Genomic DNA, 27,728 nt, shown 5'->3' with positions numbered 1-27,728 from the left:
GGAGTCTTCATATACATCACCTCAGATGGCCCAATGAGGAATTCTGAATAACAAACAGCTGCCATTGCCAAATATGATAGCACTAGGAACGAAAGCTAGCAGTGACAGCTTCACCACCAGATGAGTGGTCTGTAAAATTCTGAGGGTGGTGGAGATACATATGTGGTAGAGCTGTTTGGAAGGCCAGCAAAGAGGCACTGAATAACAAGCCCGGAAGAGTAGACTGTGTGACTCCAACTCCAGACCTTTGTGCTGCTGACATTCCATGTCCGTGCACGTGCACTGGCTATGTAACAAGTGTGTTGTAGTAAGACTCTGTGTGGTGACATTCAAAGTGCATGTACCAGTGGGATGCATTTTCATGAAGTGATGGAGACTTAAGACAGATTTTCTTGACAGTGAAAGCGTATTGACTGTAACCCTGTGGGATGGAGGGTGGTGACCCAGAACTGAAGTGAAAGAGAAGAGGGAAAAGTCTGCCCAAATAAATTCTGTGTGGTCCTTGTTAGACAGGACTGTTGATTAGTTCTTCCTTAGTGGCAACATAGGGTAGATGGTTTAAGTGAGGGGTAGGTCAGAGTTTACTCTGGTTGAAGGTGCCAGCGTTTCTTTTCTCTGTGCTGAATGAGTGTTCAGGAAATCCGATGATAGCTATGTGCTCAGGTCTCATGCTTCATTGTGTCCTTGTTTTGGATACCCCTCCTTGGAGCCAGCACTATTGCTGCTGTTGTGAGAGTAATCACCTTGCACAAAGGGTGGATTCTGAGCTACAGCCAGAAAATTACATTTGAAAGAGAATCACACCAAATTGGTCCAGAAACCTCACCGGTGGATTCACGTCCCCTGTCTTGAAAACGAGTCTGAAAGTGTATTCTGAAATGATCACTCCCTAGGTCACGAGAATGGAGGTAACAAAATGTTGCTGTTTATTGAATGACTTATTTTCTACAATATTTGTAATAAAACCAGTGAATAAAATATCTCTGTGTACTTCTTTTCTTCTGTGTATTTGATGCCTTTGTCTTTCTCTGGTTTGCTCAGAAAATTCACTCATATCTCAATGGCATTTATTAAATTAATTATAGTCCTGTGCCTTTGCTTGTGACTCCTTGACAGAATACTTCCTCTGATGGCCAAACAGAGTAACAGTCCATCAGAGGAAGGTCTTTATACCGTCCACCCTATTTAAGGTAAAAACCAAATGGGACTGAAAAAAAAATGGCCCCGTCGTGCTCAGATAAAAACTTCCAGCAATGATTTTCGCATTGGATGCTACCATGTTGTTTTAAATGGATTCAACAACTAAGCATTAAATAAATTCAATGTGTGTAAGAAATTGGTCTTCAGCCAGTTTATTCAGGCCTAAACTGATTAGGCACAAGGGCCTATTTGATACTGTGCAACTTGAGTCTGGCTAGCAGGCTTGCTGCCAGCATACTCACAGGTCCAATAAGAGCACCATACCTGAAGTGCCATGATCTAAATTAGTTTTAATTAATTTAGTTACTTGAAGTAGGGCCGACATTGTGATACATCGGGGTGGAAACCTGATTGTGAATCATGCAGAAGATTGTTTTATTCAAAATAATCAGTTAATTGATGTTAACAAATGTTTAGAAAAATCTTGGAAATTGCAGGTAGAAGTGAAATTGGTCTAAAACTGCTCAGTAAGGTTGGAACTGCTTTAGGCGTCTTCAATAGGGACAATAGTTAGGCCTGTTTCCACCTTGCCGGCACTATGGCAGTTCTCAGAGAATTGTTTCAAATATAATGAAACATTCTGCTAATTGAGGCAGAAATTAAACCTAAAATGCGAGGGGGGGCAAGACTCTAATTGGTACCCGGATTTACATCTGTTTAGTTCCTTTGCAGAGTCTTCTAGGGGAATGGCATTAAAAACCGCTAATGTAAGGCCAAAATCTCTCTTTGAGTCAATTAAGTCAGTAAAAGAGGCTTTCTCAGACAAGTTGGAACAAGCATTTGCAACGCAATAGGTCTCGCATTTCCGTGAGTTTAATCTATTGGCATTGTAAATGACAATGCCTTTTATTTTTGTTTTTAGAACATAAATAAAAGGCATTGTCATTTACAATGCCAATAGCTTAAACTCGAGTAAATGCGAGACCTATTGCATTGCAAATGCTTATCTTCTATTGTGATTAATGAAGCAGTGCAATGCACTTGAAAGATGCTTTCACAGAAGACAGATGTTGACTGAGGGACACTCAGGCCTCCACAGAACCGGATGGACTACAATTTGCATTTTCGAATTTATATTAGCATTTCCAGCTGTCCTTTGTCACTGCCAATCACGTGTGCGATAGAGTGTTTTCACTGACAGAGGCAAAGAGTAAGAATCCTATCTAACGTTATTCTAGTCGGCTAGCATTAGGACGACTTTCTGATGTTTTTAGGTGTAAAGATGCCATTTAGTCAGGTTGCGTTTGTGTTTGGCAAGTTAAAGATAAGAGGCTAATTATGTGTTGATTACATGGCCTTACGAGCATAGATAATAGAGAAATACTATTAGTCAGAATAGTGTCAAGATGGTTTTTCCCTGCTAGTCCTGATCTCTTTATGTGGTTAGCCGCTATGTGTTCTGGGTGATTAAAAAAAGCAGTATAGGCGGGATTTTTCAGAAGAGGACACTGAAAACTAGAGGCAGGTTGTTCATTTGTAAGTGGGGGCCTGTATATAACCCCCTTGCCTGAAATGTTTTGAGCAAATGTATTAAGCTTATCTTCATTTATGATGGGGGGTGGGGTGAGTTTGAGCATGCCCTCTTAATGAGAAGATTTTATAAACACTAGAAGGTGCAGTTTGCAGCACAATCTTCACAAAAATTGGGGTAAAATACATATATTCTGCAGGAGCACGAATTCAATGAATATTCCAACACGTTCAGGGTCTGCCAGCCACACCTGCCCCTGGAATGCTAGATGTTCATCTCCCCAAGAGAGATGTGAAATAAATGTGACCAAATAGTTACATTTTTACTCTAACGTGCCTAAACATTGGTTCCCCTGCTGGAGGTTCTACAGGTACAGGTTGAATCCGATTGTCCATGTTGGTGTGGTTGGCTTTTTTATGTTTCTCTCCATCTTCCTAGGCAGTGCAGCGTTTAGGCTCCTGCAACACTCCAGTGGTCTGTTCTGTTTCCTCGCTTCCCTACATAGACGATGGAATTATTGTGATATTGTTTACTTCTTCTTCTTTAAGAGCAAGGAGAGGGGTTTGGTAGTTGGTACCACTACACTGCGATTTGCTTTACTACAAAGCTACCCTGGTTGAGTAACAGTCTGTGCAGATCTGGGTGTAGGTTTTGATAACTTTTTTTCTGAAACTTATAGCTGGATGCTGTCCACAACAAATATATAATACTTAAAAAAGTCACCTTATGTTATGGAACAAACTGCTTTCTGCGGCTACAGTATAATTGCAGAGAAGAGGCACAGCAGAGAAACTCAGGCAGTCGCAGAAACTGCTTTAATCAAAAGGCAAACTTGTAGGTTGACAAGAAAAATGCTTATAACATTAAATACGTTTGTTGCTACCGTGTCGCCCTGGAGAGTCTAAAAACAACACTGTTCATTTTCCAAAAGCAATCTTTGCTACAAAGGGAATTTACACATTAAGTAAATCCATCACTACAGTATCGTCCAGGAGCAATTAACATTAAACACGTCCATGGCTACAATTCTAACTAGGTGAAGAGGCCAGCAGACAAAAGCATGCAATGGCACTAACTAGATTCTGTGGCTACACTAATAGCGCGGAGAAGAGGAGCAACTAAAAAAAAATCCAGTCGCACAAACTGCTTAAAACGAGTTATACGTTAAAGGCGGCTTACCTGTGCCTGTACCTTGGTGCAGAAGATAAGCGCTTATTTCTTGCCAGTCTGCCATTCTTTTCAGCATACAGGACAAACAAGGGACACCCACCACGGGTTTAGCCAAAGTGAAAGCGAAAGCGTGCGACCTCACAGGAACACACACGCAGTCCTTACGCACTGAGCATGCGTGCGGCCAACTTTGCCTGCGACTTGGAGTGCGCGGCAGTGTCGGGGGCTCCTGTGAGCGGAAAGAGCCCCACGTTTTCGGAGACTGTAGCAGAAAGAGCCCAGTGAGTTGGAGGGTAGGGGGTGTGTGTGTGCGCGTGTGCGTGTGTCTGCGTGTGTGTGTGTGTGTGCGCGTGTGTCTGCGTGTGTGTGCGTGTGTCTGCGTGTGTGTGTGTGCGCGTGTGTCTGTGTTTGTGTGTGTCTGCGTGTGTGTGTGTGCGCGTATGTGCGCGCTTGTGTCTGGGTGTGCGTGTGTCTGTCTGTGTGTGTGTGCGCGCGTCCAGATCCATTGTGTGTGTGAACAGCATGCCGGAATCGGAGCGCGTGTTCACGCGCACGACCTGATCCGATTCCGGCATGCTGCGCGTGCCCATCTCTTGTCTCCCTCTTGTTAGTCGTTGTAAGCAGAGCTGACTGCTGTAGGTCTCGCTGCGACATCGCTTCGCGATGCGTCGAATGGCGAGACCTAACAAGGCGTTTGATAATCCTATATTTGGCCTTGGTACATTCTTATTTATGGCTTTGTGCGTGAGAGTGAGAACATAGCTTTAGACGATTAAGCAGCTTTAGCAATTAGTGCAAAGGTTCTATATCATCAGTCAACTCTGTAGGTAAACTTAAAAGAGTAGGAGCATGAGACAGATCTATGAAAGGTCTTCCAAAGTCGCTTTCACCATCAGTGATGTAATGGAGTGGCATTCTGTGCCATATTTGTCATAATAACTTGGAAACCATTCAAACATTTGTGACCTTTAGACCCATAACTTGGTGTCTGTACCTCGGACAGTTATAGCACTAGGGGGTTCATATCAACAAGCCACAAGATTTGTGATCACTAAAGTGCTTATCATTATGTACAAAACCCCTTTTATGTGTTGGAAAATTCTTTCATCTCATAAAAGGACTTTTGTGATTGTTTACGAATTACAAATAGTGGGGGTCATGAAAGTGGTCCTCTAATTCGGTAAGGAATTTCTTGATAGATTATGACTGCAATTATGGTTGCAAACCATTAAAGAAGTAACAACCCTGAAACTGGGGTGGCAACTACTTTGTCTTTCCCTTTGGGAATCATATTGACAGCTTTAGGAGGGAAACATTTCCCATACAGAACACTGCTTATTTTAAGGTACACAGTCTGCTTTGAAAAAAAAATCAGTTTTGGTATGCAGTCATAGGGCTGGTGGCTGTCTCTTGCAGGCCACCATCCTTGTGATTATAGTCAATCACAGATGATAGCAGATGGGCACTTGTCTATTAAATACTAATTAGGCAAATCATTCTGCAACCCCCCTGTGATTCATTATTTTGTCAACAGACAGAACATTAAATAGATTTGTTTGTACAATGCTATTCCATTCCCAATAAGTATGTTCAGAATTTGTTTCCACTCTTTGAGAATGAAATAATAATTCATTAGGACCCTTTCATAAGAAGATGGATGTTAATTGTGTTCACGCCCTGGCTGCAATTCTACCTGGTGGTGAGTACCTGTTGAAATCTGCATAAGATATAATAACATACACTTTAAGCTGTTTAGGCAGCAGCTGGGCAAATATTAAAATATTTTATGATTTCCAAGGTAACTGGCCAAATAGTACTTCATTTTTTTAATTTAACCAGCAGCCAGGTAAATATTGAAATTTCTTTGCTTTTTGCCAGGCTACCTGCCAAATAATATATAATTAATTTCTGATTTTTAACCAGCCGCTAGGTACATCATTGTTTTATTTATTTGTTGCATTGCTGCTGGCCAAGTTGTAAAGAATGTCTGCTGTTTTGCCAGCAGCCATGTAACGATTGAAGTGTATATGCTGTTTCCTTGATTGCTGACCAAATAGTCCATAATGTCTGCTATTAAGTCAGTGGCCAGGTAAATAGTCAGGCTGCATTGTTATGTGCACTGCTACCAGCCCAACAGTGCAAAACCTCTACTATTTAGACAGCACTGGGTAAATAGTGACGTTGTCCTGATATTTGCATGGCTGCCAGCCAAACAGCGCTGAATCTGTATTATTTAGCCAGCAGCTGGGTAAATCGTAAACTTATCTTCTGTTTTCAAGGCCGCCTGTCAAATAGTAAATATTTCTACTATTTAGCCAGTGACCAGTAAATAGCATAGAAAATTGACTATTTACCCTGTGGGCGGGTAAATAGCCTGTTGGGATGGAAATGTTCTCTGCATGGGCAAATTGATGCAACTCTGGCCCGAGTGCCTAACTGTATGGATACCTAATGCAGATATTTTTGTTGTCATAGGCGCCCATGGATCATGCATGTGTGCCATGACATAGGCCTGTCTCACGGATTGTGGTCTTGTTGGATCTGGGGGGGTGAGAGCCTAAAGCACTACCTTCATAGTGGTGAAAGCACAAGCATGGTGGTTTCCGCATACCAGTTTCTCAGTAGTAGTTTTCCTTTCTATCTGGAGACTTTGTGGTGTTGTGGCGTGGGACTTTGAATCCCAGTATTCAGCAATATCCAGCGGAGGAGGGGGAGCCTGCCCACAGCTGCCCTGCGCAGCGTGCTGTAAAAGTGCTGTTCTTCTCCCATGGCGCAGAGTGCGTGCGGGCTGCGCTTGGGTCCATCCACGCCCATCAGAGACCGGACGAGGCTGTGCTGGGCCTTCCCTCTTAGTTCTCTGACTTCGGGGGCCAGGGTATGGGCTACCACCACAGCTTAATTGAAAAGTAAGGTACAGGAGACACTTGGAACTACCAGAGAAGGCTGCACCCAGACCATCTTCTTGAGGATTCTGGACTCTGGCTCGGTCATTGGTTTGGCACTCATCTGCAGGTAGAGGAGCCCATTTACTTCTCTCTACATGAGGAGTCCGGGTTTCATGTTTTTTCTTTTTTATAATCCAAGGGTCTTAGTCTCCAGGCTCTGGGTATTTGTTCATTTTCACACGGGTGTTCATCTGATGTTAAGATTTGGTGCGAGTAGTGGTCTGAGCCTTTTTGTTTCTGTGTCGCTGACCCCCAGTGCCTGCTGGGTATATTCCAGAGAACCCTCAACCATATAATCTGTGGGACAAAGATGGATAAAGCTGGGGACATTTCCAAGGATTGTTTGGGTTAACATAATGGGGAGACGTAGGCCTGTGGGAGCCCTTGCCAAGGAGCCTGTAAATACAGCATTCGACCATGGATTCTTTTCTGCAGCTGGCTGTAGGGGTTCTGGACAAGGAAATGGAATTGGTGAAACATTGACTGTCCTAATAACCTATATTCCTCCCCACCCAGAGTTCGTCTGTACCTCTCAGAACAGTATCTCCTGTACAAATCTCCTCCCCTGGCCATATGAATTTGGCCCCAATCTTGAAAGGAAGCATTTGTCTGCCTTCTCCAACTCCTCCTCAACTATACTGTGCTCCGTTAGCAGCTTCCCGGACAGAGCATACAGCTCCCGGTGTGGGGCAAGGAGTGGAGAAGGGAGCAAGGGCAAAGAGGAAGTGCCCCTAGATTGGGAACCATGCTAAGTGCGTAAGTGTATTAGATTGCACCTTATTCCCCCAGATCCCGCTGCTGTGTCCATCCTGGATGTGATGATCCTGCTTGATGCTCTTAAGGTATCCCTGTTAGCAGCACTCGATCTTAAATTAGATCCTATTCTACATCGTTTATAAGCAATTGAGACTGATCTTAATAATCTGTCCTCATTACTGGAAGGTGACTCTCTCGTATTGCCAACCTGTTCCTTTGTCCCAACAGCCTTGATTTCCAGTAATGTCATAATATGCAGGAGCCTGGCTTGAAGATTCTATCTAAGCCAGTGACTGAGGGTGTAACCCAGCGCATGTGCTATTTAGTGCCTCTAATAAATTGGGAGTCTTCACGTCCTAAGCAGCACCAGAACCTCGGAATTTTCGCCGCTGGCTCCAACATAACAACTGAAGGAAGGTCCAGGGGGGCCAAATCTGGGGCATTCAGTAATTCCAACCAGAGACCTTGCACCTTACACATTACACCTGAGTCTACTCCACTCATAGTGGTTTTTGAAAACGTCCCGGGTGCAAAGGAAGACTTTGACTAACTGAAGAATAAAGTTGTGTATTGGTTACATTCCTACTTTGAATCACGGTCAAGGGTAGAACGTCATATTATAATGCTCTGTAGAGCTTCATGGGTGGGAAGAGTTAAGAAAAACTGGGATGGGGACTGTGTTACCATTCATTTCATTTGCCCCTATGTAGTAAATAGCATTCTAAATATGTACTCTCAACTTTACCCTAGGGGCTGTAACTCAGGCGTCGTAGCCCTCCCACGGGTTATTTTTATAGACCTTTGATGCATCCACCGTTCTCATTTGGAAGAAACCATGGGCAGTCTTTAGATGTGGGCCAGGGGAGCCAGCAGGTGGCTATTCCAGGCATTAGAGGTTTGAGCCCCTGAGTTCATTAGAATGCTGTGATTGATTGAGTGTAGTTCCTCCCAAGACAGAGGACCCTTCAACACAGTGAATGGGATGTCTGGCTCACACAGATCTCAAAGGGTGTACTTTTATTTCTTGGAGCATAGCAGGGATGTCGGGGAAGTTCTTTAATCCAGATTGGGTGCGTTTCTTAAGAGGGTTCGATGTAGTCTGCCTCCAGGAGACTATGGCTATCAAAATTAGATATTACCTTGAAGGTTATAAAACCTTCTTTGTGCCATCCGCCCCCTCCTATTGAAGGATGAGCCAACGGAGGTCAGGTCAGTTTTGTCTCCCCAGCAGTCCAAGACTGTTCCACTATGTTGCCCCATACTTCCCTCACTTTACAGGTGTTGTCACTATCCAGTGTGACATGCAAGCTATTGCTTTAAAATGTTTATAATGCGGTAGCAGGTTTGATGAATGTATGCAATATCACAAGGCTGGGCTCTTTTTTGCGAAATATGTCCCAGAGAGAGCAGTCCTATTCTAACGTTATCATTGCAGGAGATTTTAGTTTCCGTATGTGTGGAGACCCTAAACTTGGTGTGGGGGGGGGGGGGGGGGTCAAAGACCTGGGATGCACACACCTTTCTGACCTGCATATGGAACACACCCATCAGGGTTCCTTACACTGTTTTGTCTGATTTTGATCTAATGTCTGCTATGAATAAGTTGCCTCCTGACAAGACAGATGTTGCCCCCACTTTCACTGGGAGAGGGTGTAAGCCACTCATTGATTTTATTTTTGTTTTTGTTTCTACTCCTTTGTTCGTATATATTTGGGACTTCATAATTAGAGAAAGCATGTATAGTGACCACAACCTTGTGTGCATTTTGAATGGGTGGCCCCATGTAGCAAAGCCAGACCGCAGAGCCTCCCATCCTTTGTGGTGCACGAAGAACTAGGGATGGCCTTTCTCTCTGATGTGTTGACTTTTCGTCCCATATTGCTGTGGATGAAAATCTGTACTAAGATAGAAAAGGCCCATTGTAAGGAAATCTCAAGGGACTGTCTTTCCCTTGATCGTACTTACCATATCTGTTGGCTTAAGTATGTTGGAGAATGTTTAATTAGTTTGGGAAGGGCAGACCTAATTGAGCACCCAGCGGAAAGCTGCAGTAGGGATATCATCTGGGTGAAAGCAAACTTTAAAAAAAAAAAACGTGGCCCAGAGAAGAAGTGGAGTTGATGAAGTGTAGTGTGCATAGGTATTTTTTATGAAAACTGTGTATCAACTGAACCTTATCTTGTCTGTTTTAAAAGTATTCATGTCCGTTTTCTATTGACAAGACTTCGATTGGACCCCTTTCGCTATCTTTTGTCCCATCCTTGTGGTACACAAAGAGGGCAGTGCCTCCCACCCTGCGGATGAGATAGAAAATCTCCACAGGATATGATGCACTTTTTCATGTTTGTAGTTTTTATGAGGCACCCAGAAAGTCTTTTATCATTCCTATTCTTAAAAAAGCAAGTTTTATGCTGGTTAGACCTGCTTTTATCTTTTTACCACAGCTTTCAAGCCACTCAGTATTGTATGTTCTTCGCTTTTTAAGGGTTGCCTTAAGACTTAGGTCCAGCTGTGATTAGCCTTCATGGACAGTTATTGGTCATTGTGATAACATGAATTTGGTTTTAACATGTTCCACGTTTACAACTTTGTATTTTATGGGGATTGTGATGGTTTTACTGCACTTGATATAGTCCTTACTACCAGCATTATACTTTAATGGTGTCTGAGTAATCCATACACATTTTGGACCCCTCAATCCTTGACATAGCGTTTGATTATCATCCCTGTTCTCATGCGCCAATGACAGTCATATCGCACTGTTATGACAAGTATTAGAGATTTTTTAATCGTGTTTAACTTTTGTTTTTCTTTGTAAAAAATTAATAAGGTGTTGATGATGATCAGTAGTAGTGAGTAGGTCATTATAGGAAAGTAGGATCTGCTTCTATGGTTACCCCTGCTTTTTGCTTGATATGATGCTCTTTCTGACTAGGATCCTGCTCATCAGGACCCCAGTCTCTCTGCTTTTCCCCCTAAATTGTTATGGTAAGTACTTAGGTACATCCAGATTAAATACTGGGGCATCCTTATAAGTCCCTGGCATATGGTACTAAGGTACCCAGGGAGTAGGTACCCAGAGGTCCCCCATAGGCTGAAGCATGAATTATGCCACTTATGGGAGACCATTCAAAATCTCTGCAGGCCTGCCATTGCAGCCTGTATAAGCTGGTGCTAGCACGACTTACCAAAGATATAGGTTTTACAATATCTAAGGTCTCTGCACTTAAAACTGATAAGTCACCCCTATTGCAGGCCTTTTCAATCCTGAAGGCAGGGTGCTTGGTTGTAAGTTTGAGGGTGCCCCTGCATGAGCAGGACACCGTTACAGCCTTCAGAGTCCATTCTCCCTGGTTGTAAGTGACACAGCCATATAACATATAGAGGGGCATCGCATCATTATGCGATGACCCTCTCGAAACTGGCTGTAATGAACCCTGTTGTGTTTGGTATCAAACATATTGGAATCATACCTCCACTTTATGGGAGTAGGATTCCAAACACTGTAAAGGCCCTCCTTTAGGCCCTCAGTGCTCCATGTACCAGTTTTCTAGACCCGGTCAGCCCAACATGGCTACTGCCGACCAGAGACAATAATCTGCCCTCCTGCTGCTGAGCTAAGCTCGAGCAGAGGAATGCAGAACAATAGGCATCCTGTCACAGGGAGGTGTGACCACCCCCAGACAGGATTTCGCGTATTGGGTCAGGGTGGGAGTGCTTGCCAGCGCCACATAGTCTGCGTGCAGGGCAAATTTGGTGCCCTCCATGGATAGTCCAGCTCTGTCTAGTTCAGGGGGGTCCCTCTCTTGTGCAAAACTGGACAAAGTACAGGGGAGTTTCCTCCCCCTTGTCCAGCACCTCCTTACGAAGGGATCCCTGTATCGTCCCAACCCTTTCCTTAGGGTATTTAGGGCTTACCTGTGGATGGGTCCCTAGATTCGTCATGGTACACAATCCAGTTCAGACAGCACTTCAACTTTGACTATCTGGGCACTCTGGACTTTGCTCTGGGTATAAAGGCTGCAACCGGGAAGATTTCTGATCTATTTGCCCTGCTCTATTTGCCCTGCTCATCAACGCCTGTGAGAAGTTGGCCTGGCATATGCTGTCCACTATTCTAGAGGGCACCTTACACCAGTCCAAACGACCCTTATTGATGGTAAGTTTAAAGACAACCTATATAAGAAGCTATCCTAGTGGTAGCTGTGGAGATCAGTCTTCAGGCTAAGTCTTGAAGGAATGTAAAGAGGCTTGTTTTACCAGTCTGTATGACCAAATGAAAGGAGAACCACACCAGGTATATATATATATATATATGTATATATATATATAAATGCATATATATATATAACATATATGTATTTATTCTAAACACATCCCTATAGTTTCTTTAATGAGGCTAGAGGCAAAAGTACATTCAGTAAACTTATTTAGCACACTGCAATTAGCACAATATACATTGAGCCCTAGGGGGGTACCAAACCATATATTAAGAAAGTGGTATAAGAACCACGACTGACATAGATACAAGGCCTAGAGCCTTTTGAACCGCTAGGGCCACCAGGAACCACCCAAGGTAGTGACGCAGGGGACCCACGGGAGACGCTTGCAGTGTATAAACACAGCCGAGAATCATCATTAACTTCTATGGGGATAGTCGCGGTTGGAATTTTAAAGATTAAGGACACTTGGAAGAGGACTTGGAGCAAATCTCTTTAGAACTAGGCAGTTATAAAGTCAATACCCACGGGAGCACCGCAGTACTTGAGTTACCTCACCCAGGGAAGCCGGGTGCATAGGTGTCTTTTGATGTCAGGTTTCGTTGTGGTTTTCAATGGCGATCTGCTGCAAAGTGCTGCTGGCTACCAAGTCGAAATTTTCCAGGTGGATCAAAGGATGGATCAGAGATCTGAAGAACCTGAAAGCAGAGGGAGCAGAGTCTGGGTCACTAGCCAGTGACCAGGAAGGCGATGAGCAGATGCCCATCGATGTGGGTTGCTTTCAGATGAAGGTGAAGATTGCTTCTTCAGCCACGAGGACCAGGAGGCATCGACAACAACCAGGAGCTGGATTCGAGCTGTCTCACAAAGGATGTAGATTGCTGCGGTGTCAGTATCTAGATTGGACCCAACAAGCCTTGGCAACGGCAACCCACGCAGAAAGCAAAGACTGACTTTGGAGCAAACCAGCAAGGTCTAAGGGACTCACCACTCGATGGGGAGTCAGGGCATGTCTGGAGCAACCAGGAAAGCCCAAGAAACAGAAGAATTAAGTTTGTGGGGACCCCCCAGTTGACGGACCAAGGATTGCAAAGGGGCCTCAAGCAGAAATGCTCAAAGCGGGCCCACGGAACACTCGTGAAGTGTAGGCCCACCATCTTCGGTGCAAATGGTGCTCGGGGCTTGGACTTCAAGTAGCCTAATGCACAACATCAGGAAAGCTTGGGAAGTTAATGCACTTGCAAATGTTCACGGTGTCCAGGAGTTCCGATTCCACATCACTCTTGAGGGCTGCAGGTCTCAGCTTTGCTGGGAACTCGTGTCGGCCTCTGAGAAGTCTGAAAGTCCATGTCTTGGGTCACAAATCCGTCGGGATCCGGTGAGAGCCTTGGAAATGCAGACTGACAAGATGCTTCTTTGGTGCCTGTTTGAACAGGGGAGACACTCCTTGACCCCAAGGGAGATTCTTCCGTCTTCTAGTCAAAATAGAATGTCGAAGTGCCAAGATATATGTTGCAGAGTTTCATCCAGGTGTAATCTGAAGTCCTAAGGACTGGGTTCCCATACTTATACTATGTCAGGGGGTTGGACACACTCTGGGGACCGACCTATGGGAGGGTCAGGGAAGAGAGCTGGGCTTTGCCAGTTTTGTGCCAGAGCAGCAGCTGAGTGCCCCTGGAACCGGTTTGAACTGGGGTATGCACAGGGATACTAAGTGTACCCCCAGCACTGTCTGAAAAGCATTCTCTGAATGCACCCACCCAGCCCCAATACACTAAAGCGCCTGTCTGGGAGGTGGTTACACCTACCTGTGACAGGAAACCTATTGTCCAGGCCTTACCTGCCGGAGTTTCGTCCAGCAGCAGGAGGTCAGACCTGTGTCTGTAGCTGTGACATCAATTTTGTGATGCAAGGGCTCTTTTAAACTATTACCAGTTAGACCAGTGTGTACATGTCTCTCCCTCTAGAAGGGTGGAATTCTACCCTCACCACCAAGACTGGCAGGGGTTTAGGATTGTGTAGTAGTTTGGGTCCAGACTGAAGGTAGCTTTTAAGTAGATTTATTAGGACAAGTTACACATATACAAAAACCCCACAGAAACCCCACCAGGAGCGCCTGGCTAGGTGCTCAGCCCAAGACCAACTGTGATGAATCAGGTCATAACATTCTATTTGACATCACATTTACAGAGTTCCACTGGTGGAGTAGAGAAAGACATGTTAATATATTTATTAAGATACTACATATCCTCCTTTCTCAAAAAAAACACAAAGAAAGAAACTTATGTAAGAAAATAACACACTACAGAAAAGCATAAGAGTGAGCAGAACCAGAAGTTAAAAGCGTGCAAAAGAGAAACAAAGAGAGTTGAAGAACCAGCAGTAAAAGTAAAGACAATAGAAGAGAGATGAGGAAGCATACTAAATACAAATAGAGATTCCAAATTAGATCCCATAATGGACATATTACTCATCCTCCTCTCTAAACATGTAAAAGAAAGGAAAGTTAAAGAATAGGCAGGAAAACCATCAATGGTAGTTCAAATCACACCTACTGGCCAGGTAAGCTAGAAAAGGACAGCACAGATCAGGTGAAAACGAATAGACAGTAAAGGAAAAGAGTAAACTCACTCAACCTTCACTATCACATACAAGAAGAATAAAATACACAAGAAATATTCAAACTGGGCTATAGTGGAAAATATAAAACAAGTATTAAGAATAAAACGCCCAGAGTAACTTAACCCATGCGTTATGGCGACAGAGACCATACACTCATAAAGGGTAGAATTTACATAAACATGGGTAATTATGCATAGTAAAGAGAACACCCCGTGAAGAGGTCTATTGCAAACTATAGAAAACTAAATTCACTTGGTATGTGAATAGACACTGGATGTGCATCGTTGAAAACAAAAAGGGAATGTAACCCTATGTGTACGGACAACTGAGATACACTAGTGCAACTTAAAGGGACTAAACCCCCACGCACCTCGAGTGGAGGTCACTAGAAATGCACAAAATATTGGGGAATACCCAAAAACACCTCTCGGAGAGGAAAATACCTTGCGGGGAGGTAAAGAGACAATGTGCATAATAAATGCGGGAAAAACCACGCAACAAGAGACACATGAAATAGGGGAAGACCCTACAACACACCTCGCGGAGAGATGAATAAATTGTGTCAATGTGAGTGGGACATAAGTCCATATAACACTTCTTGAATCTAATGAAAAACACTATGTGTCTACCATAGAATGTAAAAACTCAAAAGTCACCAAATGTCATCCATAGAACAAAATCTTCACGACACCCTAAGTAGGGTATTTCTGTAGAACTAAAGTTTGCGCACGTGAAGAAAGAAAAACATTGTGGAGTACTACAGATTAGTGTGAAAACATTTTAAATGTGAGGAAAAGAAAACATTATGCACTGTCTCAAACCAAACACAACAAAATCGAATATTAATGTGAATAATTTTTCCTCAAACCAACATAAAGTGAGAATAATTGCAGTTTTCACACACATACAATATTGATGAGCAATAAACACAAGCTCTGAATAAATATGTTTGCCAACTTGAACAAAGGTTGAATAACCTTCACTTTTCCCCAAATTGTACCACTGAAATTGCAAGCAAAACAGACTAAGAAGGGTTTATAACTAAAGTGGTGAAAATATAAAATACCAACTTGATCCAGAAGATGGCAGTAAGGTACAGTGGAATGAACACTCTAGAAATGCTGGAAAACTACATTTCGACTTGACAATCTTGGATTGCACTTATGGTTTGTAGTTAATGAAGTAGGGATCAAGTTTCATATGCTCTTAAAACTCCGGAGCTCGATCTTTGTCCCCGAGCAACGTATCTCCATTAAATAGAAGAATAAACAGCCACAAATTGCAGAGTCACAGTACCTTAATCTGAATAATGCTTGCTGTAAAATTCGAACTAAAATTTAAAACGTCCAGTTGTTCCTAAAGGACTTTCATACACGCCGAACGACAGTTCCCAGCCAGGATTGAAGGATGCACGCTGGAGAAGTATGACGAACATAGCGACACGTACAGTGACGCAGAGCCGGGTGGCTCACGGCGCTTTCCTACACCAACAGCATCGGAGGATCCATTCCAAATGACATCACACCAGAGTGTTCTACAGATGGAGTAGTGGGATATATGTATACACATAATATACAGGATACTACATATCCTCTTTTCTAATGAAAGCAAAAGAACATATTCAGGTGTATAACCATGTAGACAGATATAAAGAGAAGAGAGGTGTAGAAACAAAGCAAGACTAGATAAAAGGAGAAGAGAGGTGTAGAAACAAAGCAAGACTAGATAAAAACCTAGTGGATGGAAATTAAGAGCAGAGAGCTAGAGAAACAAAGTAAAGCTAGATAATAACAAAACCCGTTTCCCATCCTCCTTTCTGATGAATGTGAAAAGAACATGGAATGCTAATCCATTGTGCTATGCACGCGTGGGTTCGTATCCCATCCTCGTCGCCAAAATAATGTAGTAGTTTGGGTCTAGACTGAAGGTAGCTTTTAAGTAGATTTATTAGGACAAGTTACACATATACAAAAACCCCACAGAAACCCCACCAGGAGCGCCTGGCTAGGTGCTCAGCCCAAGACCAACTGTGATGAATCAGGTCATAACATTCTATTTGACATCACATTTACAGAGTTCCACTGGTGGAGTAGAGAAAGACATGTTAATATATTTATTAAGATACTACAGATTGCAAAGTGTTTGACACCAAACACGACATGTTTCCATGCAGCCATTCCAAAGTTAGCGTTTACCGCGAGGTTATAATGCACTTAAGAGTATATGGTCTGGCTGCATCACAGACCAGCCTCAGAGAATTGATTCCGAAAGCTGCAGAGGGGGCCTGCTCATGCATGGGCACCCTCTCACACAAAACCAAGCACTCTGCCTTCAGGATTGATAAGGCCTGCCATGGGAGTGACTTATAGGTTTATATGTGTCAGTGATTAAAGGTAGATATAGTTAACCTATATCTTAGTAAGGGGTGTATGCACCACCTTTCTCAGGCTGCATTAGCAGACCTGTGGTGCCATTTGGAAGGCTTCCCAGGGGTGACATAATACATGCTTCAGCCCCTGGTAGGCCTCTGGGGTACCTATGCCCTTAGTACCTAAGGTTCCATATACTAGGGACTCACAAGGTTAATCTAGTAACCAATCTGGAGTGTACCTAAAGTACATGCAATCAATTTATAGATGAAGCAGCTAAGCTGGGGTCCTGGATAGAAGGGCCCCAGCCAGACTAAAGTCGAAAAACAGTGAAACACTAGCAAAAAAGTGGGGGTAACCATAATAAGGGGATCCTACTCTCCTACAATGCCTGTGCCTGTTCTCCACACAGGAATCCATCCAGGGCCTGTGGACACGCAAGACACCTGAAGGAATCTCCCTTGAAGTGAAGGACTCACTTCCCTGCATCTGCTGGCACAGCAACTAAGCTGACCAGTCTGCTGATCCTGGGCTCCTACGGACTCCAAAAGGCTCAGCAACACAGGTAGTGCCCTGTCCTCTCACCAAGTTTGAGGGCAGTATCCCTCGATGGAGCCACAGGAACCAAACCCTGTGCACCTCGTCAACTTTCAGTTGCACAGGCTTGTTTGCTTCATTACACCAAGATCTTCGGACTCCAAGTAGCCCCAACCTCAAGCATCTCCAGTGTCCAGAATCTTCGGCTTGCACCGTGGGCCTCTGTCTTTGGTAGCTGCTCGATGACCACTTGCTACCCCAGTGTTTCCTGCCTGGTGGTCCTGTCGGGGGTCACATTTGAAATTCATTTGGGCTTCTCTGATTGCTTGGGACCTTCCCTGACCCCCCTGCATGTGGTGTGTCTCCTGGACCTTGCGGGTCCTGAAATTGCACCTTCTTCTACTCCATTGGTTGCAGTTGCCAAGACTTGCTGGTGCTCCCTCCGGACACCAACCCCTCAACTCTCAACATCTGATGTGGGACAGCTCGTGTACGGCTCCTGGTCTTCCACAGCATCGTATGATCCACAAAGTTGCAGTTTAAAGGTCACCGCCAGCTCTCCTACAACACCCAACATCTTTGGGCATTTGATTTCCGTGCCTCCCGGTCACTCCTGAGTGGCATAGGCTCGGTCCCCTCTGCTTGCAGGTTCTTCACATTTTGAATCCACCGGACACTTTCACCTTCTCCAGCAGCGGCATCTTTCTGAAGCTTCCCATTGAGTTTGACAATGGTTTCTGATGCCACTTCACACCTATGCACCTGGTTTCCCTGGTGAAGGTATCCTGGTTACTAAGATATCCATGGGTGGGGTGGCCCTCCAACCACTTGTCTTTCACAGGGTTTCTTCAGGGTCTACTTGGGAAGGACCCTCTTCCTTTAAAATCACAACAGCGTCTTACCCATTGACTTGCATTGATCCGGCGGTCGTATTCCGACTCTGCACATGGCCTCTGTGGGGCTCCTGGTTACTTATCTTGGGTGGTTCCGTGGGTCCCCGGCACTTCTATGTCTTCTGGGTATAGTCTTGGTGACCACTGTGTAATCTGTGGTACTTACCTGTTTCTATCGTAAAGTATTGTGTGTATTGTGTATATCTCTGGGTAGGAAATATCTGTACGTGTCAGTGAGTGTCTTATAATAAATAATTATTTTTATAAATACACTGTGTGGTTGTTTTTCACTATACCTGTAAGATTATGTTCTGGTAAAATAAGCTGCTTTACACTTCTTCTGGACTAAGCCGGAAGGCTGCTCCCCACGGCTACCACTTAGAGAGCTTTCTAAGGTTGTGTAAGACAACTAAAATCACCATAAGAGTTGCTTGAACCAGTGCAAGGTGACCACTTACAAAGTGTACATCATATACTGAGCCAGCCTCTCACAGTCCTTTTTGCCCTGTCTCGCTGGAGTGAAGCCTACAGGCTCACTCACTTTTTAACAGGTCTGTTGCTGTGTTACACCTGGCCTACATCGGGTGTGTAGCACATGAGTAGTGACTCTGCACTGGATCTATGTGTGCTGGGGAAGGGTACAGTAGAGAGAGAGCAGTGCTGTATAGTACATGTGGGATTAGTGCATGTGGTGAGTGTATGAATGCCAGCATGGAATACATGACATGAAACATGTAGTTCTGTTTGGATGTAAGTATGCAGCACTACATTTTCCTTTTCGCTAGGGTTGCATTACATAAAGAGCTGTAAGAAAGTGAGGAACTCAAGTGCCTCCCACTTAGTAGAAAATAGCGCCACAAGGCAGCAGGCATACAACACATGTTATAGGCACATACACCACATTTCCTTACAGCAACCACAGCATCAAAGGATGTACAGATGGCAATGTGCTCAACACATAATCTATACACTGCTGATATGCCAGACAAAGGGAAGCATATATTCTGAAACTAAATAGGCATGGACTTTGTTGCTACCTGGCACCCAACAATACATTAATAAGGATCCATCCTGTAAAACTTCACTAGGGGCTAATTGTGTGCCACCTTGAAGGATGGAGGCTGAAGGCTATCCTAGTTTTAATCTGTTATTTGGCTGCTATTTCTTTCGAGGAGCGAAGGGGGCACAAAGATTCTCCACCAAATTCAATATTGTTTAAATATTCCACCTCTGAATGCCTACATCCAATTTCACAGGAGTATAGTAATCGATGTACACATTGCTTAATCTCTTTATTGCATACTATTTGGGAGTCTCCCAGAATAGAGGTGTTCTGGCTGGAAAGGCCCTGTGCTACATATGAATGTTGCCCAGAGGTTGAAGTGGCCGAAATGATGGACGTGACGTGCCCATATTTTTTTAATTTGTGAAAAACAGTTCTCCTACTTTTGTGAAAAGACCTGGGATGGTTATTTCCGGTAGTGTAAATGCTTCCGCTGAACTGTGAGACAGGGAGTCTCCTGTCCTGTAAAAACGACGGCAGGCAATCGGCTAAACAAGAAACAAGCCCTCTTGCCAGGTTACCTGCTAAACAAGGAAATGCAAATGTGCGCAACTACTAAATCTGCAAACGTAAAGGTTGCTTCGAAGCCGGTACTGATTTTAATTGATGGATTCACTTGAAGCTATGTGATGACACCGATGTATTCTTTTTGAGTGGTAGTGCAAGGGAGTTGCCAGCTGAGCTGTGAAGTGCACTTAAATTTAAAAAAATGCATTCTGGGTATTACTAATATCTGTATTCTGGATGCACCATTTTATCTTAAATTATTTTACCCATTTAGTAGCAGTCTACCTTATGCTGTGTGTAATGCAAGTTTAAAATAATGACTAACGTATTCACAGTGCTTTCTGCCACAGGCTGGGACCTCGCAGCACTAAAAATACACAGGTCACTATTCTCTATTGTTCTAACCAAAATCTTATTCTAGGTCTCTCTTTTACACAGACCCTGACCTATGCAGTCATTTACAAATAGAGGTTTCATAATGTACTATAGAGTATTTCCCATTGATTAACGTAACTTTTAAAAATGTATTCCTCATTTAAGATGGCAGTTATTTTATATGTGGTTACATGAAGGTGAATAACCAAAAAGACTGGCAGAATATATAGTTTTTTTAGCCACACCTTCAACCCCGCCTCTTTGCAGGCAGCATCACAGTTCCTATACTTTTTAATGCACTTCTTACCCATGTGTGACCGTTATAAACAGGTGCAAAAACAGCAAGGAGATGGATGGGATGCTTGAACTAACCTCAGCCACTGGCAGTCGCTCGGCTGAATACCTCATTTTTACCCACCATGCAACCTCAGTTTGGACCAAGCCATTTGCAAATCAGTCTTGACTCTGTTCCTCATGCTAGGCGACGTCCTCCCTGAACCGGAACACAGGCAACCTAGGACCGGTTTCTCCTTTGTTATGGGCTCTTCAGCCTGGTATAGCTTGGTTCCAGTGACACAGTGAGCCCGGAACCCACTTGATCCCAAACACATAATTTCATGAATTATAAGACTAAGGGAGCCTGTTAGGAATATTGAACTGTGGCCGTAGTTGGTACTTTAGAAAAAGTATCAAACCGTATCTGTAAGATTAACAGATATAGTACCTGTATCATAACCCTTTTTTATTTGTGTCCATTATTTTTCTTCCAGCATCCTCCGCAAGAAGCAGAGTCCATCCTTTCATTATCCCTTTCCCAGCTGGCTGAAAAGCTCAAGAATGGATCTCTCTCTCCAGAAAGCGTCCTTTACACCTACATTGAAAAGGTCAGAGTAATTGTGTTTTACCATATGAACTTTGAAACAAGTATTCAGCTACCGGCTGGTGCAAAATCTGTTTGAAATGATGACAAATTGACTTTTCCCTTTAACTCCTCAATATTTTGCATATTGCACACGGTTACTCTTTTGTTTGGACTGACTTATTGGACAAAAAATGCATGATACAATGCATTGTGTGCTTAACCAATTTCTCAGCACACACACATCTGTGCAAGGCACATATCTATCAATATATGTATGTTGTATAGTGTGAACCAAGGTAACAGAAAATGTATGTGATTGGGGTTTTACTGTGAGTAGTGTAGAAAAGGTCTAGTAAGAAAGGTGGACAGCTGGCATACTGCTTCATGTACATTGATTTACAGTAGAGAAGGGTTCTGGATGAGCCTAACTGGGAAGGTTGAGCAGAAAGGGGTGATTGCAGAGCTCTAGGTGGAGCATGCGTTAGGGACACTTTTGACCAGTGGTCCAGAACTGGATAATTACTTTATGAGGTGGTATTACTTTAAAAGATGGGTCTAAAGCTTCTTGCACAAGTGGAGAAGAATAGAAGCTTGCTAGACTTGGGCTAGGATGGTGTTCCACATCTTAGGATTCTGGCATGGGTATGCCTATTGTCATGTCTTCTTCCTGATTTCCATTCTGGAGGTGTGTACCCGACAGGGATCTTGAATCTTGGCCACTAGGTTTTGTGGTGTTCGAGTTGGCTGTCTTGTAGACAATGCTGCTGGCCTCCATAGTGACTCACCCATTCAATGCCAGTGGAGTCCTTTGTGAGTATATGTGATTTAGTTGGTTCTATTTGTGGAGACATTTCATGAGGCATGCAAAGAGTGAAGAAAACTTTCTTTTGTAGAGTCTTGTCGATGTCAAGAACGCTGGCCAGCATAGCTTCATTTGAGATTTGAAAGAACGAGAGACTGGGTGGAGATCCTAAGGGCATTATGATGGTAGGAAAGACTCAATTCTACAAAGCTACCAGTCGTTGCCAGGTATCTGTTGTTTTCATCTTGTGATCAATTTGAACCCTCAGCCTGATGTTAGTGTCAATGTAGAAGCCCATGGACTAGGTGCTGTTAACTAGTCAGAGTGAAGTCATCAAGAGTAATCTCGGTTTGGAATTGGACCACCTTTGTTGAAAAAGTGAAACTTCAGCATTAACAGCTGTGGCCCAAATCAATAGAGGTGGTTTTATGACTGATGTATTCAACATAAATAGTAAAATGTAGAACTGCCCTCTCTCACCTCAATTGTTTATACTGGGGCTAGTGCAGCTGGCAGCAGCTACATTACATCTGTATATGATCAAGGGTATCAAGGCTATTGCTGGTAAATTGAAGATCCATGCTCTAGTTAGATAATATTCTCTCCCTAAACCCACATGAAGAACATCTCCCATAACTCCTACATTTGAGATCACTGTGGTCCTATTTTTCTGAACATAGTGAAACATTTCCACTTAATATTCAAAAACTGATGTAATGGTGAAATCAGATTTTTGATAACTTTAGCAGAAAAGTAACTTTATAAACCTGTACTTTGGGCTGCCTTGGCCAATACTGGCTTAAAGCCAGTTCTGCCTCTGAATACACATTCATGGCTGGAGTTAACTATCTTGCTCTCCAGAAGACATGGCCTGGCCTCTGGGCCAGGAAATTGAGGTTGTTGTCAACGACTTCCTTCTTAGGAGGGATTAGCCATTTGGGAGGTCTGGAGGACAGCTGGCAAAATAAAGGTCAGTTTTAACTCTACTTCTTTTGACTTGATTCCAGGTGTGGCTGAAAGTATTTGCTCTGGTTCATTCCCAGAGCCCAGATGGACCCCTTGGGGCAAATATATTAAAAAGGGCTTCAATGCAATGCCCCCTGCTTTGCATCAAGTGATGAGAGTAGGACACAACAATATCTACAAAGATATTGACCTGTTTTTCTCTCTCTCCCTGTGCTGGAGCACTTTAGGCTGCCTTGTGCCAGTTCACACACCCTTGCACAACAGTACAAGGTTGATTTTGGGATGTCAAGTTAAGGTTTTATATGGAAGGGTACTCTTGCAGTAAAAAATAGTATGCTTCAACATAGTTAAAAAGTGTTCTAACTGTTTATGTGTGATGTAGATTACACCACACATGCAAACTTTGAAACTTGTAAAGAAAAGAAAACTTTTTCTAAAGGCTATGCTTGCTGTGAGGAGGATGCAAATCCCTGTCTAACCTTTTTAGTATGAAGAGATTTTGCCTAAAAAAGTATGGGTAGTTACAATAAACAATGCCCATATTCCACCAACCATGTGCTCCCTAGGCATTACTTTGGGGCTACTTCACTACATTTTGTGCTGATTTATGTCACATTTGCTGCACAAATCCGCCAAAAAAGGTTGATAAATGTGGCCCTTAGGCTCCAATCCCTGGAGAAGGTAGAATAAGTTTCAATTCCTGACTGAGGGGAGGTGACTTCATTTAAATGGGGGTAGCAAGTGCCCTGCCTGGAGCTCTTGCATCTTGCAGAGAGAAGAAGGATTCATCCATCTTAAATTTAGGGGTTCTGCAGTTTAGTGAAGAGGATGTTCTACAGAAAGAGGTGGCATATGACGATATAGTAGCCAGGATTGGGAAGCAACAATTCTCCCATCATTGGACAGTGTATTGGGTAAAATTGATCCCTAACGCCAGCTCCTCCGAACATTCCTGAATGTGAGAAGGCTCCAATTGAAGAACAATGTCCTGCTGGAAGGAACAATACTCCTGACTTCTTCCTGGCACCCAGGACTTGAACTGCACTCAAAAGTCAGGTGGCTGACTTCCTGTTTGCCTGCTCCAGGAAACACAAAAAGCAGAATGATTCCAGGGGGGCCAGCTGGCTAGGATACTGGACCCTGCAGGAGTCATTTTGGAGTAGGGTCTGGCACCCAAAAGTGGAACTAAGAAATATTTTGACCTCAGGAGTACTAGGACATGGTTCTGAGACTTGCCCAGGAGGTTGCACCCATTGGTCAAGAAAATCAGGTTTGTCCTGCTTTAAGCATTTTGATGCACAGAAAACTCATTCAGTTGGACCTAATGGTATGATTGCTGGGCTCAAGGAGCCCTGCTCTCGTACAGCTTCCACTTTTGTCCAGCTGGAGGATTTTGAGAGCTAAAACAGGGATTAAGTCTGAAGGTTAAAACTGGGTGTTAGCAGCCCACCAGCGGTTGGCAGAACCCTGGGTTAGCCAGTGTAGCCCATGGGAATTGGTACAGTTATCTTTGGGGAGCAGACAGAGGTTACCCTAGTGTCCCTGGGGGATAAGGAGATGGTGCCTAAAGCCCATATGCCTAAGTATAGACAGTGGGCCATCATCAATGGGCAATGGGCAAAGGCTCTGAGGGTAGCAGAAGCCAGCATGACTAATGTACGTCATAACACAATCACCAAATCATGTTTGCGAACAATCATGAGTCATTTACCAATGGCTCTGGTTCCCTATGAATGGAATGGGGGGGGGGTCTCGGGTTCTTTGAAAGTAGCTGTGACCCTTGCTATGACTGTAGATTGTCTGTAAGGCAAAGACCAGGAGCACACATTCTCTGGAGGGAGGTAGAGCTCAGGTCACACTTAGAGATGTTGGGATTGCCTTAATGTGTCTGTATGACCACCTGGAACAATGGCCCAGCTGCTGCCAAAGAGAAATAAGGGCAAGATGCGCCACAAACCAGCCCCTGAAGTTCCAGCGGTCTATGTTGACTGGCAGCCTGAGGAGGATGTTCCTAGGTCTACCAGGGAGGACATTGACATCCTGGATGACAGATGGTGGCCTCACTAGAGAGGAATTCTGCAAAGAGCAGAAAGAGAGTCCCACTCTAGAGGGCTTGAGGCGGCAAGCTGAGGCCCAGACAACAGGTGATGCCTCTAGAGATCATTTTATCTATTGGAAGAATCATTTCGTTTACAGTGAGCCTAAGGTTCCTGGACCTCGGGCACTCTGTGTGTGGTGGTCCCTGAGTGTTACACAACCTTACTACTAGGGTTGGCTCATGACATCCCCCTGGCAGGACCTCTGGGGCAAGACCAGAGCTTCTCCAGGCTTGTTGCCCATTTCTATTGGCCCAGATGAAGATGGCCTCAGATGCATTCTGTAGGTCCTATGTCAGCTGCCAGGCCAGTGGGAATTCAGGAAAAAAAACGTAAGGCTCCCCAACCGTGACCTGTTGTTGGCTTTCCCTTTGAGAGGATGGGCATCAACATTGTTGGTCCTTTGGACCCTAAGACCTCTTTAGGCAACAGGTTCATCCTGGTCTTGCTGGACCACGCCACCCAATACCAAGAGGCCATACCTCTGAAGTCCGTGACTGCACTTGAGGTGCCCAGCACCCTGATGGGGATTTCTACCTGTGTAGGGTTCCCCAAAAAGGTTGTGTCTGACAGACAGAGGCACTAACTTCATGTCAGTGCACATGAAGTCCATGTGGGATGAGTTTGGAGTGACCTACAAGTTCTCCACACCCTATCACCCCCAAGGGAATGGGGTTGTGGAGAGATTCAACAAAGTAATTAAGTGGGACATCCTACTGTGATGCCTTCTCTTTGCCTACAGGGAGATGCTACAGAAGGGGATTGGGTTTAGGCCCTTCAACCTCCTCAATGGCCACCCTGTTAGGGGACCTCTCAGTGTTGTCAGGGAGAGGTGGGAGCAAGCTCCCAGGAAACCCCCTAAGGACGTGGTCAGCTACATGCTGGCACTCTGCAACCAGATGCATTGATTCCCGAAAAAGGCAAAAAGCAATCTTGCAGCCAGGCAAGAAGTCCTGAAACTCTAGTATGACCAGAAGGCTACTCTGGTGGAGTTTCACCTTGGTCAGAAGGTGTGAGTTTTGGAGCCCATGGAACCCCAAGCTCTCGAGGATCACTGGATATGCCCATATGATATGAAGGAGCAGAAGTGGGAGTCCACCTACTTGATAGATCTAAAGACCCCATGAAACCTTTTAAACATGCTCAACATAAACCGCCTCAATCCCCTCTTTGAGAGGTCTGAAGTCAACATGCTGAGAGGTTGGTCAATAGGATCCTGGCTGGGAAGGAGGCATTCTGTGCCATCTACCTGGATTATATAGCTGAGAAGAACACCTGTACCACCTCCAGGAGGTGCTTCAGGCTCTGCAGCAGACGGGCCTGATGTTCAAGGCCAGTAAGTGACAGATCAGGCAGGGTTCCGTGGCGTACTTGGGCCACATGGTGAACGGGGCAAGGTGCAGCCCCTCTAGGCCAAGATTGAGACTGGCCTGGCCTGCCAACCCCCTAAACCATAGACTGAAGTGAGGGGCTTCCTGGGCATCACAGGATACTGTATGAGGTTTGTTAAGGGACCTTCTTGTCGACTTAGCAGAGCGTACTTCTAAGAAGCAGCACAGAAAAGTGATCTGGACAGAGGCCTGCAGAAAGTCTTTGACATTCTCAAGGAGGTCATGTGTAGAGCATCTGTACTCAAAGCTCCTAAATTCTCTAAGGAGTTTATTGTTCAGACAGATACTTCAGACCATGGCATAGGGGCTGTCTGTGCACAATTTAATGAGGAGGGCCTAGACCAACCTGTAGCTTTCATTAGCAGGAAATTACTTCCCCGGAAACAGAGGTGGAGTGCAATTGAAAGGGATGCCTTTGATGTGGTCTGGGCACTGAAGAAGCTGAGACCTTGCCTGTTTGGGACCCACTTGCGGGTTCAGAGAGCCCACAGGCCCCTAAGATGGCTCAGGCAAAGGAGGAGTGAAAATTCGAAATTCATTTGAGCAAATTAACTTTACTGTGGAACACCGCCCTGGGTAAGAACACGCCAATGCTGATGGTCTAGCCATGTTTTCCCACCTTAGTGATGAGAACTCCCAAGGGGTTGGGTAGTTCTCCCCACTTTTACCTGGGGGCATACATGTTAGACCAGTCAGCTGTGGGGCTGTCTTTCCCAAACTGTTTGCTGATCTTGTTTTCGCTGGCCTTAGGAGTCTGCACACATTACCACTGTTAACCAGTGCTAAAGTGTATTTCCTCGGTCCTTAAAACATGGTAGGATTGGCTATCGAGTTACCTAATTGCGTTTAGTAAGCAGTAATTTCCAAATGGGAACAGGTAATCAGTTCATGTTTGACATCTTTGGAATTGTAATGAAAAATTCTCCCTTTATGGTGAACTCGGATTTTGAATTAGCATTTTGAAAATGCCTGTTTTAGAAAGTTGGCATTTTCCTGCCTCATCCATTTGGTGCCTGCAGCCTGTCTCTGGTAACATGACTGGGTGTTGCTATTAGAGCCCCTTGGTTTTGTAAATAATTTTATAAATTTGCCAATCTTTTTCAAAATGTGTATTAAATAAGAGAGTCCGGCTGGACTCGATTAAAACTTTTATGTTTCAGTGTTTCCATATGTATCAATTGATATTTTGGGCTAATATATCTATCATGTCGTGTTTTTTCTAACAACCATGGTGATTCAATCTAAAGCGGACTGTGTACATAATTATTTGAACTATAGGAATTGTGTTGTATGGTGAATTTATGTCTAGGACCAACTGTTAACTAAAACACTTGATACCCAGGTCCTTTGACTACAATTGGGTTACCCCTTGATTTATAACATGTTTTAGAAAGTTGGCATTTTCCTGCCTCATCCATTTGGTGCCTGCAGCCTGTCTCTGGTAACATGACTGGGTGTAGCTGACAGTTGGGCTTTGTGCATT

At 44.1% G+C, this 27,728-nt stretch overlaps 1 protein-coding gene across 3 annotated transcripts in view; it reads left to right on the top strand.

Annotated features, from left to right (window-relative positions):
• The window catches only part of LOC144800563 (vitamin D3 hydroxylase-associated protein-like), a 345,205-nt gene that overhangs the window by 98,488 nt on the left and 218,989 nt on the right, over positions 1 to 27,728 (top strand). For all 3 annotated transcript variants that reach the window (XM_078671690.1, XM_078671691.1, XM_078671689.1), the window contains exon 2: positions 20,899 to 21,012. In XM_078671690.1, the coding sequence (XP_078527816.1) occupies positions 20,899 to 21,012 (114 nt within the window). The remainder of the gene's footprint in view (positions 1 to 20,898; positions 21,013 to 27,728) is intronic.

This window comes from Lissotriton helveticus, chromosome 1_2 (assembly GCF_964261635.1).
Source record: "Lissotriton helveticus chromosome 1_2, aLisHel1.1, whole genome shotgun sequence".
Taxonomy (NCBI): domain Eukaryota; kingdom Metazoa; phylum Chordata; class Amphibia; order Caudata; family Salamandridae; genus Lissotriton; species Lissotriton helveticus.
The sequence above is the reverse complement of the archived record's forward strand: the minus strand, read 5'-3'. Positions and strand labels throughout refer to the sequence as shown.